Consider the following 17,479-nt stretch of genomic DNA (forward strand, 5'->3'; position numbering starts at 1 on the left):
TTATCCATCCACTTAGATTCCTGAGCCCTTTTCCCTGATTTGCTATCCTCCACTGCCTGTTCACCTCTAACACACAATTTACTTTTTTGTTTTTTTTCTATCTGCTAAAATGTAAGGACATTCTCTCGTTTATTCATTGTTGTCTCTAGTTTTTAGAACAGTGTCTGCTGTGCTGTAAACAATCAATAGACATTGCGTTAATTAATCAGAGATTAAGAAAGCTGATGTTATTCCATGCACTGCCCTTTTGAACCGTGTCCATCACTACAACTAAGTCAGAGACTTGGAAAATTCTGGATTTTAATTTTATTGTCAGCAAGTAAAGATGAAGATTAAGCAGTCTGATATTCTCACCATATACTTTAATTTATGCAGTTTAAAAAATTATGTAAGACACAAGACTTTATTTTAAAAAATCAAATGACTTTTGTACATTGAGCACTAATTCACAGAATAGAAAGGACATGCCTTAATTCATATGCTTGTCACACTGAAGTTCAAAATTTTCCTAAAGGAAACATGGAAACTATTGAATTACAATCTAAAATAATTTCGTTAAAGTTTTGATCTTTTCCTAAAGTTTATATTTTTACAGTTATGCATTTTACTGATCTAAGATGTAGGACAATATTGAAATAATTTTAAATTAGGCCATTTAGAAAACTTAGGCCCATTTCTTTATAAAAGGATTAGCTACTTCCTTCTTCCGTAGAAAATTACATTTGGGAGGGGAATTGAAATGTCTGATCAAACTAAATCATTTTGGCTCACTAGCAAAGGCCAAAGAGGCTTATAAATTTCCTTCTGTCCCAAACGGCAAGGGAGGCATAAAGTCAGTGCTGTACCATCACATCTGAAGATCTAAACATAGGTAGACAGTTCTAATGTCGCTTAGGACCAGGAAGATATTATTAAAATGTGAAGTGAGTCCCATTAGGATACAAGACTGAGTGGGGAGACCTGTGGAAAATAACGTATTAAAGAAAATCTAAGGTCACTTGGGACAGTAGCCTAACAGTTGCATCCTTAAAAATGCTTGCTAGATTCAGGACTTTGCTGAATTATTTGTAACATAGAGTTCTAGTGGAATTGCTGTTCAAAAGATATTCATACTCTGTTTATAAAGTAGAAAGTAAATATGTCATTGAAGTTACTTTAAATGTTTGCCCATTCCAAAAAATACTTCGAAATTTACAGATGTTTCAGGACTAGGATTTTCAGTATAGTCTAAAACTAAAATTATTCACCTGTTTTTCCCAGACCATTTGTATTACGGACTCTAACTTATCCTGACTTCTCTGTACTTTTGCGGAATTTTTTTTTTCCTGTGACTCAATCTTCTTTGGTGGCTCAGCTGGTAAAGAATCTGCCTGCAATGCACGAGACCCAGATTTGATCCTTGGGCCAGGAATATCCTCTGGAGAAGAAAATGGCTTACCCACTCCAGTATTCCTGCCTGAAGAATTGCATGGACAGGGAAGCCTGGCGGGCTACAGTCACGGGGATCACAAAACAGCATGACTGAATGACTAACACACACATTCATGTGCCAGAAACCTTCCTGGGTGCTGGCTGGCAATCCAGCAGATATAGCCTACCCTCAGAAAACTTATAGTTTTGGGGTTTCCCTGGTAGCTCAGCTGGTAAAGAATCCACCTGCAATGCAGGAGACCCCAGTTCGATTCCTGGGTCAGGAAGATGCTCTGGAGAAGGATAGGTTACCCACTCCAGTATTCTGGCCTGGAGAATTCCATGGGGTATAGTCGCAAAGAGTCGGACTGAACGACTTTCACTTTCAAACTGTATTGCATTGTTTGATGAGCTTACCTGTCCATATAAAATATGCAGATTTTTCTGGTTCCTGTAAAAGATGTTATAGGTCTTCAGTAAAGAATTAAGTTGTTCCCTGAAAAATAAATTACATTCACTTACAATCAGTCTTAGACTCTTTAATGGTAAAAGGCAATAATGATGCTTTCAACTCATAAAGGTATGAGATAGAATGAAATGGTTCAATGGAATCTTTACTATTCTGTCATTTTAATGAAAGTCATCAAAAGCTGAAACCTTCTTAGGACATCACCAAATGTTGAAGGTGTTAATTCATAAATGAATAACCAAAGTAAAACAAACAAAATCTGACCTTTAGATGGTTATTTTCCCTTGGTGAAGATAAGTACGAAAAACTTCCAAGTTGAATTTGATTTGTTAAAAGTTCTTCTATATTTTCTGTAATGAAGAAATGACTGGCTGCAAAAGTTTGAATTGAATATAAAACCTAAAGCAGTGGTTCTCAACCTATTTAAGTCACAGTATCCTTTGAAATGATGAAAGTACCCTTTGATCCTGATGAAAGCTTTGGCTTCCCTATGTGGGGGAAAAAACCCATAGACACATAGTTTTGCATATACAATCTGTGCTAATTTATGTGCTGTTTTGAAAGATTTTCTTGATAAACAAGGAAGGAGTCATTTCCCACATGATTTAAGTATAGATTCTCTTTATCTGACAGTAACAAACTGACATTTAAAAATATTCTTTGTCTAAAATTCTAGAGTAAAAGAGAATTCTCCAGGTTTTCACTGCTGAGGGCCCAGGTTCGATACCTGGTTGGGGAACTAAGATGCCACAAGCCATGTGACTCAACCAAAAAAAAAAAAAAAAACAGAAACCAATTCTGGAGTATATACACCAATATATTTGTAGTGTAGGTAGTAAGTAGGATTTGAGATGACTTTATGTTTTTTTTCCTACTGTCATCTCTGTTGTCAAGGTCTTCCAGTTTTTTTTTTTTTTTTAATTTTGAGTTAGTTTTATTTTGACAGCTAGCAACTAAAATAAAAATATTTTCATAAGAGAAAAATAAATAACCAAAGGATGGAAAATAACTCCAGACAAAGCAGTGAGGAGAGTATTCTGTAGCAGGAGGCAGCCAAAAAGTAGATTTTGTTTCACATTTTCTTTTTTGTTTTACAACGATTTAATCAACTTAAGTCCATCAACTAGTATGTGCCTGACCTTGTGCTTCCCACTCCGGAGGGGGTGGGGCGGGGGGGTAGGGCGGGGAGAGTGGGCACAGCACCGGTTCAGGAGCCATCGTTGCTCCCAAGCATCTCACCTTTGTGGCAGGTAGGCTCTGGCAGTGGGAACATTGGTTCCCGCCACACCTCCATCCTTCTCTTTGGGCCACTATGGCTCAAGATGTTTGTCTCATTCACCTCCTTCTCTGGCCTCTGTCAGCCTGTTGGTTTAAGCTACCTTCTCTCACCTGGCTTATGGCAGCAATCTCTTAAAAGCCTCCCTGTACTTGTTGTCTATTCTCAACAGCAGGAGTCATTTTAATGTAAACCCAATAGCTTCTCTCCTTTGCTCAGAACTCTTTAATATTTCTCATTATTGCAATAAAAGTCAATACCCTTCCAACAGCTTCAAAGGCCAGCTTTGATCTGGTTCATGTTACACCTTCCACCTCATTTCTGCTTCTCTCTCCTAAACTTACTGCACGCTAGCCGCTGGCCTCCTTGATGTTCCTTGAGTACTCCAGGTACATTCTCACTCCAGAGCCTTTGCACTGCTGAACTTTTATCCAGAATGACCTCCAGCCTGCTATCACACTGTCCTGCATTCATTTTCTTTAACTATTTCCTCCAAAGTCACCTTCTCAAAGAGTCCTTCCTTATAACCAAATCTGAAAATTTGCCTTCTCCCAACATTTATATCTTGCTTTCCTCCTTACCTCTGCCCCTTGGTCACCATCTAACCTTGTATATATTCTACTTATTTATCTAACATTCTATCTCCTCCACTAGACTGTAGCTCCAAGAGAATAAGCATGATTTTATATTTTGTTCATGCTATATTTCATGTGCCTGGAAGAGAGCGTGGCAAACAGTAAGAACTCAACAAATACTGGTCGAATGAAATGATCAGAAAAAATATTATTCAGAAAATAAAATGAAACATATCAAAGGGTGAAAAGTTCTTTTATATCATCAGTTTTAGGGGGGAGATAGCTCATGATATTAAATTTTCAGGTGTAGTAATTGCTAAAATCCCTTTGATCTTTAACATCTGTCTCCCTCCCATAAGAATCCTGGCTCCATGAGGGCAGGGATTTTGGTTTGTTTTATTCATTGCTGTCTTCCCAGTGATTAGAGCATAGCCTTGCTCATGGTAGACTCTTATGTATACTGATTGACAGAATTCATGTATATTGATTTTTATGTTTGAGATCATGTAAACATACTTTCCATTTGACTTTTCTCATTTGTAATTTTTAATGTACCTATTTCCGAGGATCATTATACTCCACACAAACACCACAAACATTTTCTGCAGAATTACTTTATGCTATTGTACCATTTCCCAACTGGCTTACTTTAGAATTCTAGTGTTGACAGATATTTCTGTTTTAAATATCACTGAGCACACAAGGGATTTTATTTCATTGAAGTCATTGCTGTGGGATAGTTCCTAAAAACTAACATACTGGTAAAGAGAATGAACACTTTTATAGCTTTCATTATGGTGCCAGGGTGGCATATGGAAATTTCCAGTTCACTTGGGATGCAAATCCTGATACGCTAAACTGTGAGAATTGTAATACAAGCAAATGAATTTTTATATAATCTTGTTCCCTCAGCTTCTGTTTCTGATAAAACTACATGATAAGGAATGGTACACATATCCTTCAAAGTATTTACCTCAGGACCATGTTTAATTAGAAAGATTATTCTCTGGGAGCAAGCTCTTTGGAAAATGTTTCTATACCTGAAAAGAACCAGACTAAATCTTTCTCCACAGAAATAAGTCTCCATATGACCCAAGGATTCAGCAAACTGGTTCCCAGGACACCAGTTTTTATAAATAAATTTTATTGGAATACAGCTACACTAATTTGTTTGCTAATTGTCTGTCACTGCTCTCCTTCTATAATTGCAGAGCTGAGTGATTGTGACACAAACCATATAAGTCCACGAAGCCTAAAATACATATTATCTGACCCTTTACTGAGGTATTTGGTCAACCTATAAACTATGTGTAACACAAGGTAACTGAAGACCACAGATATCTTACATATTTTCCTCACCACAGGCAGGATCTTTCTGATGCCACAATGGCACTTTGAAGGATTTTGGCATGCAGAAGAAGGGAAGAGTTTGGTAGAATAATGTTGGGATAAAACTGGGTAAGTTAATGGTGCAATAAAGTGAGGAATTAGAAAATTCAGAAGTTAGGTGAACAGCTTTGGCAACGGTGAATGCATTCCAAATATTAAAACCTCATCACGTTTTTATCCTGTGGACCTTACCTGAGGGACTTTTTAAAGATGATTAGCTTATGTACCTGATGAAACAATGGACCTAATACAATACTGGGGATACAATATAGCCTACAACATTCTAATTCAACTTTTTTGGGCAACCAGGCCACAAGGAACTGAAGAAATTATTGTCAAATTAATCATTTTTTATCTGATGAATGGTTCAAATTTTGTCCTCTAAGAGAAGACCTGTCCTAATTCATTCATACACTTGCTGTGTGAACAGAATAAAGAGGTCTCAGTCATACTCTGAGGACGAGTGAGAGCTTCAAGGAACTGGTGCTGCCTGTTTTGCACTTTGGAGGCAAAGGAATAAGCAAGAAGAGTGTGAGGAGCTTACCAGGCAAAGAAAGTATTAACAGGGACCTTCTAGATATTTCCATAGCTTTTGTGAAGAAAGCTCAGAAAGTTGATTCTGAGAATAGGACATTTAGAATGGGGTATGGTAAGTGATGAAGAAGCAGGTAAGAAGCTTGTAAACTTTTTAAAGAAGTTTAGAATTCACCCCGCAGAGAATGGGCAGTTACTGGAGCTTTCACGTAGAGAAAGCTATGATCCACCTAAGAGCCACTAGGGAACTTATGGCAGATGGGGTAGATTAACTGGACTTTCGCTCAGTCATGTCCGGCTTTTTGCAACCCCATGGGCTATAGCCTGCCAGGCTCCTCTGTGCATGTGATTTCCCAGGCAAGAATCCTGGAGTGGGTTGTCATATCCTTCTCCAAGGGATCTTTCTGACCCAGGAGTGGAACCCGCATCTCCTGTGTCTTCTGCATTATAAGCAGATTCTTTATCCACTGCTGCTGCTGCTGCTAAGTCACTTCAGTCGTGTCCGACTCTGTGTGACCCCATAGATGGAAGCCCACCAGGCTCCCCCTTCCCTGGGATTCTCCAGGCAAGAACACTGGAGTGGGTTGCCATTTCCTTCTCCAATGTGTAAAAGTGAAAAGTGAAAGCGAAGTCGCTCAGTCGTGTTCGACCCCCAGCGACCCCATGGACTGCAGCCTACCAGGCTCCTCCATCCATGGGATTTTCTAGGCAATAGTACTGGAGTGGCTTGCCATTGCCTTCTCCGCTTTATCCACTGAGCCATCCAGATTTCAGGGTAAAAACATGAAGGCAGCAAGATGAGTGGAACCACTGCAATGGCATTGGGGTGAAGGGTCAAGGCTAAGTTCTATAGAAAGGTGATCAAATGTACCTTGTATACAGAAGACTCTGAAGTTTAGAAGAGACCTAAAAATGGTATAGGAATTATTTGGTTTAAGAAATCCAAAGATGATCACTAAAGTGTTATCTAAGCAGGATAACCAGGCCTAGCCAGGAAAGGGGGCACTGATTTAATATATATGGTGACTTGTCAATAGCAATTGCAACATATTCTTTAGGATTTAACTTAAATATTACCTGTGGACCTCAAGTCTATGGTTTTTCCAGTAGTCATGTATGGATGTGAGAGTTGGACTATAAAGAAAGCTGAGCACTGAAGAATTGATGCTTTTCAACTGTGGTGTTGGAGAAGACTCTTGAGAGTCCCTTGGACTGCAAGGAGATCCAACCAGTCCATCCGAAAGGAGATCAGTCCTGGATGTTCATTAGAAGGAGTGGGTATTGATGTTGAAGCTGAAACTGCAGTACTTTGGCCATCTGATGTGAAGAGCTGACTCATTGGAAAAGACTGATGCTAGGAAAGATTGAGGGCAGGAGGTGAAGGGGAAGACAGAGGATGAGATGGTTGGATGGCATCACTGACTCGATAGCCACGAGTTTGAGTAAACTCCGGGAGCTGGTGATGGACAGGGAGGCCTGACATGGGGTCGCTAAGAGTTGGACACAACTGAGTGACTGAACTGAACTGAACTGATGGATTTCCCTGCCTCATAAAAAAGGGAAAAAATAATTTATGTACCTTTTCCTCTCAGCCCCAAAGAATTCTCCACCCAGACTAGACCAGACTGTTTAGCAACTGTTCAGTCGCCTTAACAAAACTATTAAAGGGGTGATAAGAAATGGATTTCCTAGCCAGTCTTCTCAGCTTATAAATCTGTCACATCTAGAAGGCACAGGGACACTCAAAAAGTTGACATGGTACAATAACCTATATACGTTTCATGGTGGTGGTATAGTTGCTAAGTTGTGTCCGACTCTTCTGTGACCCCATGGACTGTAACTCCTCTGTCCATGGGATTTCTCAGGCAGGAATACTAGAGTGGGTTGCCATTTCCTCCTCCAGGCGAATCTTCCCAAACCAGGGATCGAACATATGCCTCCTGCATTGACAGGAGGATTCCTTACCCCTGAGTCACCAGGGAAGCCCATTACTTTATGTGTGATATCTAAATTGATTTTCTAAGAAAATCTTGGTTTTTCAAACATAGAATACTGTATCATAATGTATCACAAGGATTAAAAAAAAAAACACTACTACACAGTATATAACATGAATAGTGTTTTTACAAAACTAAGGAATAACAAGCCTCCACATAAACTGGACTTCTAACTAAATGAACACATAGAATCATAAGCTTTCCCAGCACCCAAGCTGGTACTGTGCATGACAGCAGCAGAGAGAGGACCCTGTTAGATGCAGATGGACACCCAGAGTTAGTCATTAAAGCTCCCGGATAAGTGCTCACCAGGGAGAGACTTAACATGGGGGTGACCGGTATAGAGGAAATGAGGCCAAGGCTCCTGTCCCTCTGAAGGTCTCTGTTCCTTTAAGGCTCCTGGCTCAGTTTTAATGAGTAATAGTGGATCCAGAGCTGACTGTAAAATGCTTAGTTGTACTTTGCACTTTGTGGTCTGAATGGTATCTCCTCAGCAGATGGGAATTACCCACATTCTGACGTTTGTCATGAATAATGGACTGAGCAGGAAAGGAGTTCCTCAATCTTATCACGCTATTTGGTTTGCCAGAAGAAACACTTTGTATTTAATTTTATAAACTGTAATAAATATTGACACTGGACAGCATGATGGGTGGAAGTGAGTTGTGCCCTCCATCCACAGATAGAATGCAAGTCAAATTTTAGTTGTGAGTTCTCTCTCCTTTTAGGGATGATTTGCAGCATAATTAGTGGATCTCCAACCCTCTTCCTGGAAATCAAAAAACCCCATCTCATTCTTTACCAAGTGATTCCTATAATGTGGACAAAGGCAAACCAGAAATACTCTTGCATGTGGTAGCCCAACACAAATTTCAGAGCCTGCCACATGACACAAAATAAACTTCAGTGGAAAATACAATCCCATGTAGTCACCACAGGCGTATTTGGAGATGGCTGGATGGCATCACCGACTCTGTGGACATGAGTTTGAGTGAACTCCGGGAGTTGGTGATGGACAGGGAGGCCTGGCGTGCTGTGATTCATGGGGTCGCAGAGAGTGGGACACGACTGAGAGACTGAACTGAACTGAACTGAATGCTTCCTTAGTTTGTGTTATTTCTGCCTTTTGGAGACGTGTTGAAAAATATTCAGGATCCCGGCCAGGCAGCCACTGAACAACACAGTGACATCAGCACTAGAGCTGGCATCCTGCCTCGTGTGTTGCCATGTTTAAGAGCAGGAACCTAGAACATTCGAAACAGTGCCTTCAAGAGATGAAAAATTAAAGCAGAATAAACATGCTAGCTTGCTCTCTTACAGATTTAGTCATCCCCTTCCACCAAATTTTGTTCATAATGTTACATTTCAGCAATGAGGTTAACAATTTAATGTCAGTGTCAAAAAACTGAGTTTAAAACTTAATTCATAGTGATTTTTATAAACAACATAATGAACATATAAAATAACAAATTGATCATTTTCTGGGAATTAAGGTTGGATTTTTAAAATTTTATGTATTGTAGTTCTATATGTTTTCAAGACTCCATATAGTAAGTACATAATACAGTCGATATTTTCATAAAAGTAAAGCCTTAACATTAAGCTCTTTGCCAAGACAAACAAACCATCATTCCATGGTCCTGACATCTGCAAGAAGTAGCAAGATTCTCTTAACTTCCTTTATCCTTCTTTACCCTCAGCTCGAATCCCAAAATTAAAATTTCAAACTCCTTCAGTCTTTTGCTCAATAAGCAGCCCGGCTCCAGTTCTTTTTGCCTTTGACCTCATCTCCTGGCTCAGAAGATGAGGACAAAAGGCTGCTTTTCAACCTTTGCTTAGAGACTTTCCTCAGTTCTCAAAGTAGGCTATTCATTTCCATTGCAAATGAAAGGATTGGGTTCCATCATTTGAATACTGAGAGGCTGGGGAGAGGTACGCCATCGATTGAAGTAAAAATGCAAAACCAAAATGATCAGGAAGCCCCGAATTGAACTCTCCTGACTTCCTTTGAAGCGCTGCCCTTTCTGACATCCCTCACAACTCTGCTCAAGTATCATTAATTACTGCCGGTGGTTGGGAGAATGGTGACTGTGGCTTGTCTTGTTCTTCCTGGCAGTTCTGTCTTAAGACTCTAACTCTATTATCAGTGCTGACAACTGATAATAAAAAGGACCTGGGAGCTTCCTGCAATCCATTAGTCACCTAATCAATAAGGTAATATAACCAGATGGATCTTACCTCTGGGGCTTCCCTGGTGGCTCGACTGCCTGCAATGCAGGAGCCGCAGGAGATAGGTTCAATACCTGGGTTGGGAAGATCCCCTGGAGAAGGACATGGCAACCCACTCCAGTATTCTTGCCTGGAGAATCCCATGGACAGAGGAGCCTGGTGGCTCCAGTCCATGGGGTCACAAAGAGTCAGGCACGACTGAAGCGACTGAGCACTCACTCTGGTTGTTTTCTTAGCCATTTTGTGACTTTTGGGGGTATTCATCATCTCAAATTACCCCTGTAAACAGAGGCCCTGGAGTCTGCTTCTCTCAGGTCCTTAACTCCTCCTAGAAATCAGTTGAGAACAGAAGGACTAAAGATTAAGGTATAATTTCACAATTTTAAAAAGAAATTTGATGTGACTGATGGCTAGTGGGTTGGCACAAAACAAAAACACCCCAAATGTTTGAAAAGTTCACTGCTAAAGAGAGGGGCTAGAACTACTCAGAACAATGTCACCAGATGCGGATATGACACGGAAGAGAGAATTAAAAGGGAGCGGCGAAGAAGGACAGTATCATTTATTAAAACGCTTGTGCTTCTGAGGAAGACAGGAAAAGTGTTTTAGAGGTGACATCTGATTCTGAAGAGAACCCCTTTTTAAGTTAGGCGTCCCTGATGATTCAGACAGTGAAGAATCTGTTTGTAATGCAGGAGACCTGGGTCAGGAAGAAACCCTGCAGAAGGGAATGGCTACCTACTCCAGTATTCTTGCCTGGAGAATCCCATGAAAAGAGCAACCTGGCGGCTACAGTCCCTGGGGAAGGAAAGAGTCGGACACAACTGAGTGAACTAACACACACCTTTATAAGTATTTGATATTTTAACACATTAGCTTGTTTTCTAACAACCTCAGATAAAGGAAGACACATATCTGCTCCCTTTCCTTCTATGGTTTGGCTTCTGAAGATGCTTCTGAAAAAAATTTTAAAAAAAATCGTTGTATACTATTCCAGTGGGTGGCTGTAATGAACTGCTTCTGCGTCAGACCTCAGTTTCTATTAACATGTGCAGCTGACTTCCTAGGGGCAGCCTGAGCAGTGTGTGGACAGGGAAGAAAGAGTGAAGTCTTTGCTCTATCATCTCCTTTTCTGGCCTGAAACACAGAGAAGTATGGTCTCTAACTCCTTGCCCCGACACAAGTTACAAATCACTACTGATTTTTATTTATTTATTTTTTACTATGTGGAATAATAGATTTTATTTTATTTTATTTAGATTTCTATTCTAACCCAAAGTAGGGACTTGAAACTACCTCTCCTTTGATGAAATAGTCTGCTTCTTGTTGCAGCTGATCATTTAGGAGAGAACAAAGAAACATTTAGTGCCCAGGAAAATACTGTTTGAAAACTACAGAAAAATTGTGTGCCTTTGAATGTGTGGCTAACAGGAGAGGTGGTGTATGTACTCTGTTAGAGAAATGGTTCTAAAATCGAAGCTGGCATCAGAGTTGCCTGGAGTGCTTGTTGGAACGGAATGTGAGCGGCATCTCCAGAGTTTCTTATTGAGTTAGTCTGGGGTGTATCCTGAGAATTTGCACTTCTAACATGCTCCCAGATGATTCTGATGCTGCTAATCCAGAGACCACACTTTGAGATTCAGTCTTTTAGAGCTCAGGGTGCTGAGGAAGGGGAAGGGTGGCAGATGGCAGGTTGAAATAGGTGGTCATTCTGACTGAAACTAAGATAGTCACATATAATCAGACCACTAACTTTTTTTTGCCACACCACACAGCAGGCTTCCTAGGTGGCTTGGTGGTAAAGAATCTCCCTGAAAATGCAGGAGATGTGGTTTCAATCCCTGGGTTGGGAAGATCCCTGGAGAAGGAAACGGTAACCCACTCCAGTATTTTTGCCTGGAGAATTCCACAGAGAGAGGAACCTGGTGGGCTACAGTCCATGGGGTTGCAGAAGAATCAGACACGACTTAGTGATTAAAAAACGCTTAGTTCTCCAACCAGAGATTGAATGCATATTCTTTGCATTAGAAGTGCAGTCTTAACCACTAGACTGCCCTGGAAGTCCCACTACTAACACTTCTGCCCCTCCTCCTCTGTTACTGAGGTAAGAGGGCAGAGGACGCCATCCCCACAGACATTCTCTGGGAGGAGGTTTGTTGTAGTTTCCTATGGCTGCTGAAACAAACTGCAGCAAACTTAGTGGCTTTAAACAACACAGACATATTATCTGACAGCTCCACAGGCCAAAAGCTGGTCTCACTGGCTATAACAAAGGTGTCTGCGGGGCTGTATTTCTTCTGAAGGCCCTCGGGGTGGAGAATGCGTTCCGTTGCTTTCTGCAGTTTTCACAGCCTGCCCACATTCGTTGTCTTTCGGCTCTCTTTCCATCCATCTTCAAAGCCAGCAATGCACACAGTCCTTCCTACTCCATCACTCTGACACAGAATCTTCTCACATAACTCTCTCCCCTCCCACATTTAAGGACTGTGGCTTTCTAGGTGGCACTAGTGGTTAAGAATCCACCTGCCAATGCAGGAGATGGGGGTTTGATCCCTGGGTCAGGAAGATCCCCTGGAGGAGGGCAACCCACTCCAGTATTCTTGCCTGGAGAATCCCCGTGGATAGAGGATCCTGGAAGGCTACAGTCCATGGGGTCTCAAAGACACAACTGAAGTGATTTAGCACACAGCACATGATTACATTGAGCCCATCTGGATAATCCCCCAAACTTAAGGTCAATTGATTAGCTGCCATTGACAGCTAAGGTTGCCGTTCCATCAGCAACCTTAATTCCCTTTTGTAATGTAATGAAAAACATTCATGGTTTCAAGGGATTAAGGAGTAGACATCGTTGGGAGACCATTATTCTAGCTATCACAAGACTTAAGGGTAACTTTGTCTATCCAAATATTGTCTGAACACATGAGAGGCATCTTGTTAGAAATCACAGTCTGTAATTTAACAAAGATCCCCAGGAAAGTCTGCATGCACATTAAAGTGGAAAGAAGCCCTGATGTAGATAATCACTCTACCATTAGGTATGAAACAGTGTTTGAGGGTAACATCCATCACACTAAAGGGCTTTCCTGGTGGCTCCAACAGTAAAGAATCAGCCTGCAACTCAGGAGACCCGTATTTGATTCCTAGGTTGGGAAGATCCCCTGGAGAAGGGTATGGCAACCCATTCCAGTATTCTTGCCTGGAGAATTCCACAGACAGAGGAGCCTGGCCAGCTACAGTCCATGGAGTTGCAAAGAGTCAGGCGCACACACACACACACACACACACACGTCAAACCAAAATACTAAAGTCCTAATTTAGTTCCTTGAGACTGATACTCCCAAACTCACTCATCATCAACACAAATTTATTGGAGGATTACTATGTAACAGACAAAATAACAGGTGCTAGGAAGACTGCAATATTTAAACCGATGGGGCCCCTGCAGTGATGGGAATTACTTTCTGGAGAAGGAAGATTAAAAAAAGAACAAATAAAGAAATATGCTGATTTTACATATGACTAAGAGGATTTCCCCGGTGGCTCAGATGGTAAAGTGTCTGTCTACAATGTAGGAGACCCGGGTTTGATCCCTGGGTCGGGAAGATCCCCTGGAGAAGGAAATGGCAGTTCACTCCAGTACTGTTGCCTGGAAAATCCCATGGACAGAGGAACCTGGTGTGCTACAGTCCATGGGGTTGCATAGAGTTGGACACGACTGAGTGACTTCATTTCCTTTCCTAAGAGGTATAGGAACAATAAAATATCACCCTGTGAAGCAGCAGCACATGAAAGAGGGCATTTTAGAAAAGGTGATCAGAAGGCCTGAAATATTAAACTGACACCTGAATAGTGGGAAGAAGCCAGCCATGTGAAGAGTCAAAGAGAGGGTCCAAAGCAAGAGATGCCAGTGCCGTATCCTGTGTGAAGGACTAAACTTGGCATATTTGAAGGAGACAAAGGAAGAGTGACTCAAGATGAGGTTGTAAACGTTCTTCAGGCCAAACTGCACTGCGCCTTAGAGACTCCTTATGACAAGGAATCTGTGATAGGAAACTTTGAAGGGTTCAAGCAGGATGCTGTGACTACTCCCAGAAGGTCTGCTGGGAGAATGGATTGTAGGCCCAGGAAATGGTAGCTGGCAGCCTGATTAGGAGGCTGTTGTAGTCGTCCTGGCAGGAGATAGTGATCGCTTGGACTGGATGGTGAGAGGTGGTTGGATGTTGGATGTGGAGCTGATGGGACTTGCTGTGGGGCTGGGTGTAGCAATGAGGGAATGAAGACTGAGGTTGGTATCTAGTTTCTGGTTGGATCTTGCTTCTCATTTTTCCATGATTTAAACTTTCAAGTCTTTCTAATACATGCCCCATAGATTTTTTTTTAAGAGCCAGTTAAAAAGTAAACACAAGTGTGCCACACAATACCCGTCATGATTGGAGCAGTTGCAGGCTGACTGTGAAAGGACACCCTTTGTGTATGAACAGCAGGGGAATTTTGTACTTATTGGGCTTCCTAGGTTGCTCAGTGGTGAAGAATCTGCCTGCCAATGCGGGAGATGCAGGAGACGCAGGTTTGATCCCTGAGTTGGGAAGATCCCCTGGAGGAGGAAATGGCAACGCACTCCAGAATTCTTATCTGAAATATCCCACGGACAGGGGAGCCTAGCAGACCATAGTCCATGGGGTTGCAAAGAGTTGGACACGACTGACCACATACACAACGATCACTACCTTGACTTCACAGTCTGATGTCCCTGTTCCCTTGAGATGAGGAAATAATCTATCTTTTCAGTGAATGAAGACTTTCAATTATTTTTACTGATATGTCTTTCAGCGACTTGGATCATCAGGACTGTCACTAGAGTATCTGATACACAGCAAGGGGTCAGTGATCCTTGGGGCCACCTACGCAAGCTTGAACTAAAGACCGAGAGAGGACTCTCCTGAGCCACAGGCTCCTATGGCTCTTCAATAATGCCACCACGAATATGACCACAGATTCTCCTTATATTGGAAAAAAAATATATATATATTAAGCAACCTCATTGTTTCTATTCTGGGCATCTTCCATCTACTCCCACATTCTATCCAGATTATGTAGAACACATGTAAGCAAATCATCTGCTTTGCCGAACATCCTTAAATATCTCTCCACTGCTCTTGGTATAAAAACCTCAAATCTTCATCACAGCAGGTCCTGCTTGGTCTCTCTTCCTCTTTAAGCTTCTTTGACAAAGATGCTTTTCCTTGGGTTCTGCACCTCAACCACTCTGGGAACTCTGACTTGCTGGAACTCTGTGCTCTCTCTGGGCTTGAGGATGTTGGGCTGGCCCCCTGTATCAGGAGTGGTCTCCCATTGATTTCCTTAAACTTGTTAGCTTGATCCTCCTTCAGATCTCTGGCCTTCCCTGCTTACACTAGATCCTTATTCTCTCAGAGTATAAGGGTTCTTCGGCTTCTGAATCAGGCTTTTAGAGCTGTGGTTCTCACTGTGATTCTGAGAGCAGTAACATCTGTACCACCTGGGCACCTGTCATATGTGCAAATGCTCACGCATGTGTGCTCAGTCATGTGTGACTCTTTGCGACCCCATGGACTATGACCCGTCAGGCTCCTCTGTCCATGGGATTTTCCAGGGAAGAATACTGAAGCGGGTTGTTATTACCTCCTCCGGGGGATCTTCCTGACCCAGGGATCGAACCTACGTCTCCTGCATCTCCTGCATTGGCAGGTAGATTCTTAACCCCTGAGACACCCCAAATCTTCTGAATTAGGGACTCTGGGAATGAGGCCCAGCGATCTTTATTTTACCAGGCCCTCCAGTGAATCTGATGAAGGCTCAAAAGTTGGAGATTTGTAGCTTCAGACTAAAACCTCCATGAAAGCAGGGCTCTGGTCTTTTTCATTCAGAATTGCTACCCCAGCTTCTAAGCTTCTAGTACAGCATCTGGCTCACGGTGTGCTCTTAGTAATTATTTGCTTAGGGAATAAAACATGGAAAGCTGAATCTTGATCAGCTTTTAAAGAAGAACAATTTTTCATATTAATTAACTAATTAATTAATTTTTGGCTGCACTGGGTCTTTGTTGCTGCTCACAGGCTTCTCTCTAGTTGCGGAGAGTTGGGGCTACTCCCCAGTCTCAGCGCACAGGTTTCTCATTGCGGTGGCTTCTCTTGTAGAGCATGGGCCCTAGGGCACTTGGGCTTCAGTAGTGGCTGCGTGTGGACTCTGTAGTTGCAGCTCTTGGGGCCTTTTCTCAAGTTGCAGTATGTGGGCTTCTCATTGTATGTGGGCTCAGTAGTTGTGGCTCTTGGGCTCCAGAATGCAGCCTCAGAAGTTGTGGGCATGTGGGAACTTCCTGGACAAGGGATCAAACTGGTGTCCTGGAGAAACCCTAGAGAGGAATGATCTTTTTCCAGCAGAGCTAACATGACCAGAAATTCAAACTCTGTGTCATCTATTTTTAGAGTCTTTGAATTTTGACTTCATCAGACTGTCTATTGAAGCATATTCAGTGTGTATTGGGCAGACAGATGATCTTGCTTTAAAATGGACCAAAGTGATCAAATAGTAAAATGTGGAGTAGATAAACATTATTGCGAACAACAATCGTCTTGGTATGCTCAATGACTGTTAACAATATATACTCATTGAAAAGTATCTGATATAAAGCTGAATGTCTAGGAGTGTCATTATTGACCTTTTTGTGAAACTGTGATATCCAGTTTCTCTTAATAAAAATATATTTTTACTAGGCCACCAAACATTGGAAGGACTGATGCTAAAGCTGAAACTGCAATACTTTGGCCACCTCATGCGACGAGTTGACTCACTGGAAAAGACTCTGATGCTGGGTGGGACTGGGGGCGGGTGGAGAAGGGGACGACAGAGAGTGAGATGGCTGGATGGCATCACCGACTCGATGGACATGAGTTTGAGTGAACTCCGGGAGTTGGTGATGGACAGGGAGGCCTGGCGTGCTGTGATTCATGGGGTCGCAAAGAGTTGGACACGACTGGGCGACTGAACTGAACTGAACTGAAACATGAATAATGGAAATTTTTTACATAAATTTAAAAAAAAGAAGAAAACTCCCACACAGAAAAGATATTCTCCAGTTTTAAAGGAGATGGCCCTACCTATAGTCTCAAACTTTTTTCTTGGCTCATTTTAAAATCCTCACTCCTAGAAAAATATATTAGGGAGGGCTCTCTTTCACTTTCTTAAAGACAAAGTCCAATGGTACCCACTCTTTAACACCTAGCACAGGGCACGCTGGGGCTCGCAGTGTTTGTTCCAGTTCCTTTGATCCAGAGAAGACTCTGGCCACGAGACCTGGGCAAACATGGCCCTCTGGCTCTGCTGGCCAGGTAGGAGGCAGCCTCAGGAACACCAGCCCTTTGTGCTGAACTTGTGCTCAGAGGTGTAGGTGGCTGGTTCCTTTGTTTCAGCAAACGGTGCCGGCTAACACCCTTGGAAAAAGAAACTGTTTGGAATGATGTACTTTCTGCTTAAATTTATTACATCATGCTAATTAAAGTTAGTTGGTAAGGACAGGAATGCACACATGCCTTGTGACCGCTTTTGGAAGAGCTGCAGC

At 41.9% G+C, this 17,479-nt stretch overlaps 1 protein-coding gene across 2 annotated transcripts in view; it reads right to left on the bottom strand.

The window, feature by feature from the left end:
* RASSF6 (Ras association domain family member 6) overlaps window positions 1-17,479 on the bottom strand; it is a 70,132-nt gene that overhangs the window by 29,595 nt on the left and 23,058 nt on the right. For both annotated transcript variants that reach the window (XM_088836386.1, XM_055434421.2), the window contains exon 3: window positions 1,828-1,906. In XM_088836386.1, coding sequence (XP_088692512.1) covers window positions 1,828-1,906 — 79 coding nt within the window. The remainder of the gene's footprint in view (window positions 1-1,827; window positions 1,907-17,479) is intronic.

This window comes from Moschus berezovskii, chromosome 5, assembly GCF_049115385.1.
Source record: "Moschus berezovskii isolate FMDL1 chromosome 5, NW_MosBer_1.0, whole genome shotgun sequence".
Taxonomy (NCBI): Eukaryota; Metazoa; Chordata; class Mammalia; order Artiodactyla; family Moschidae; genus Moschus; species Moschus berezovskii.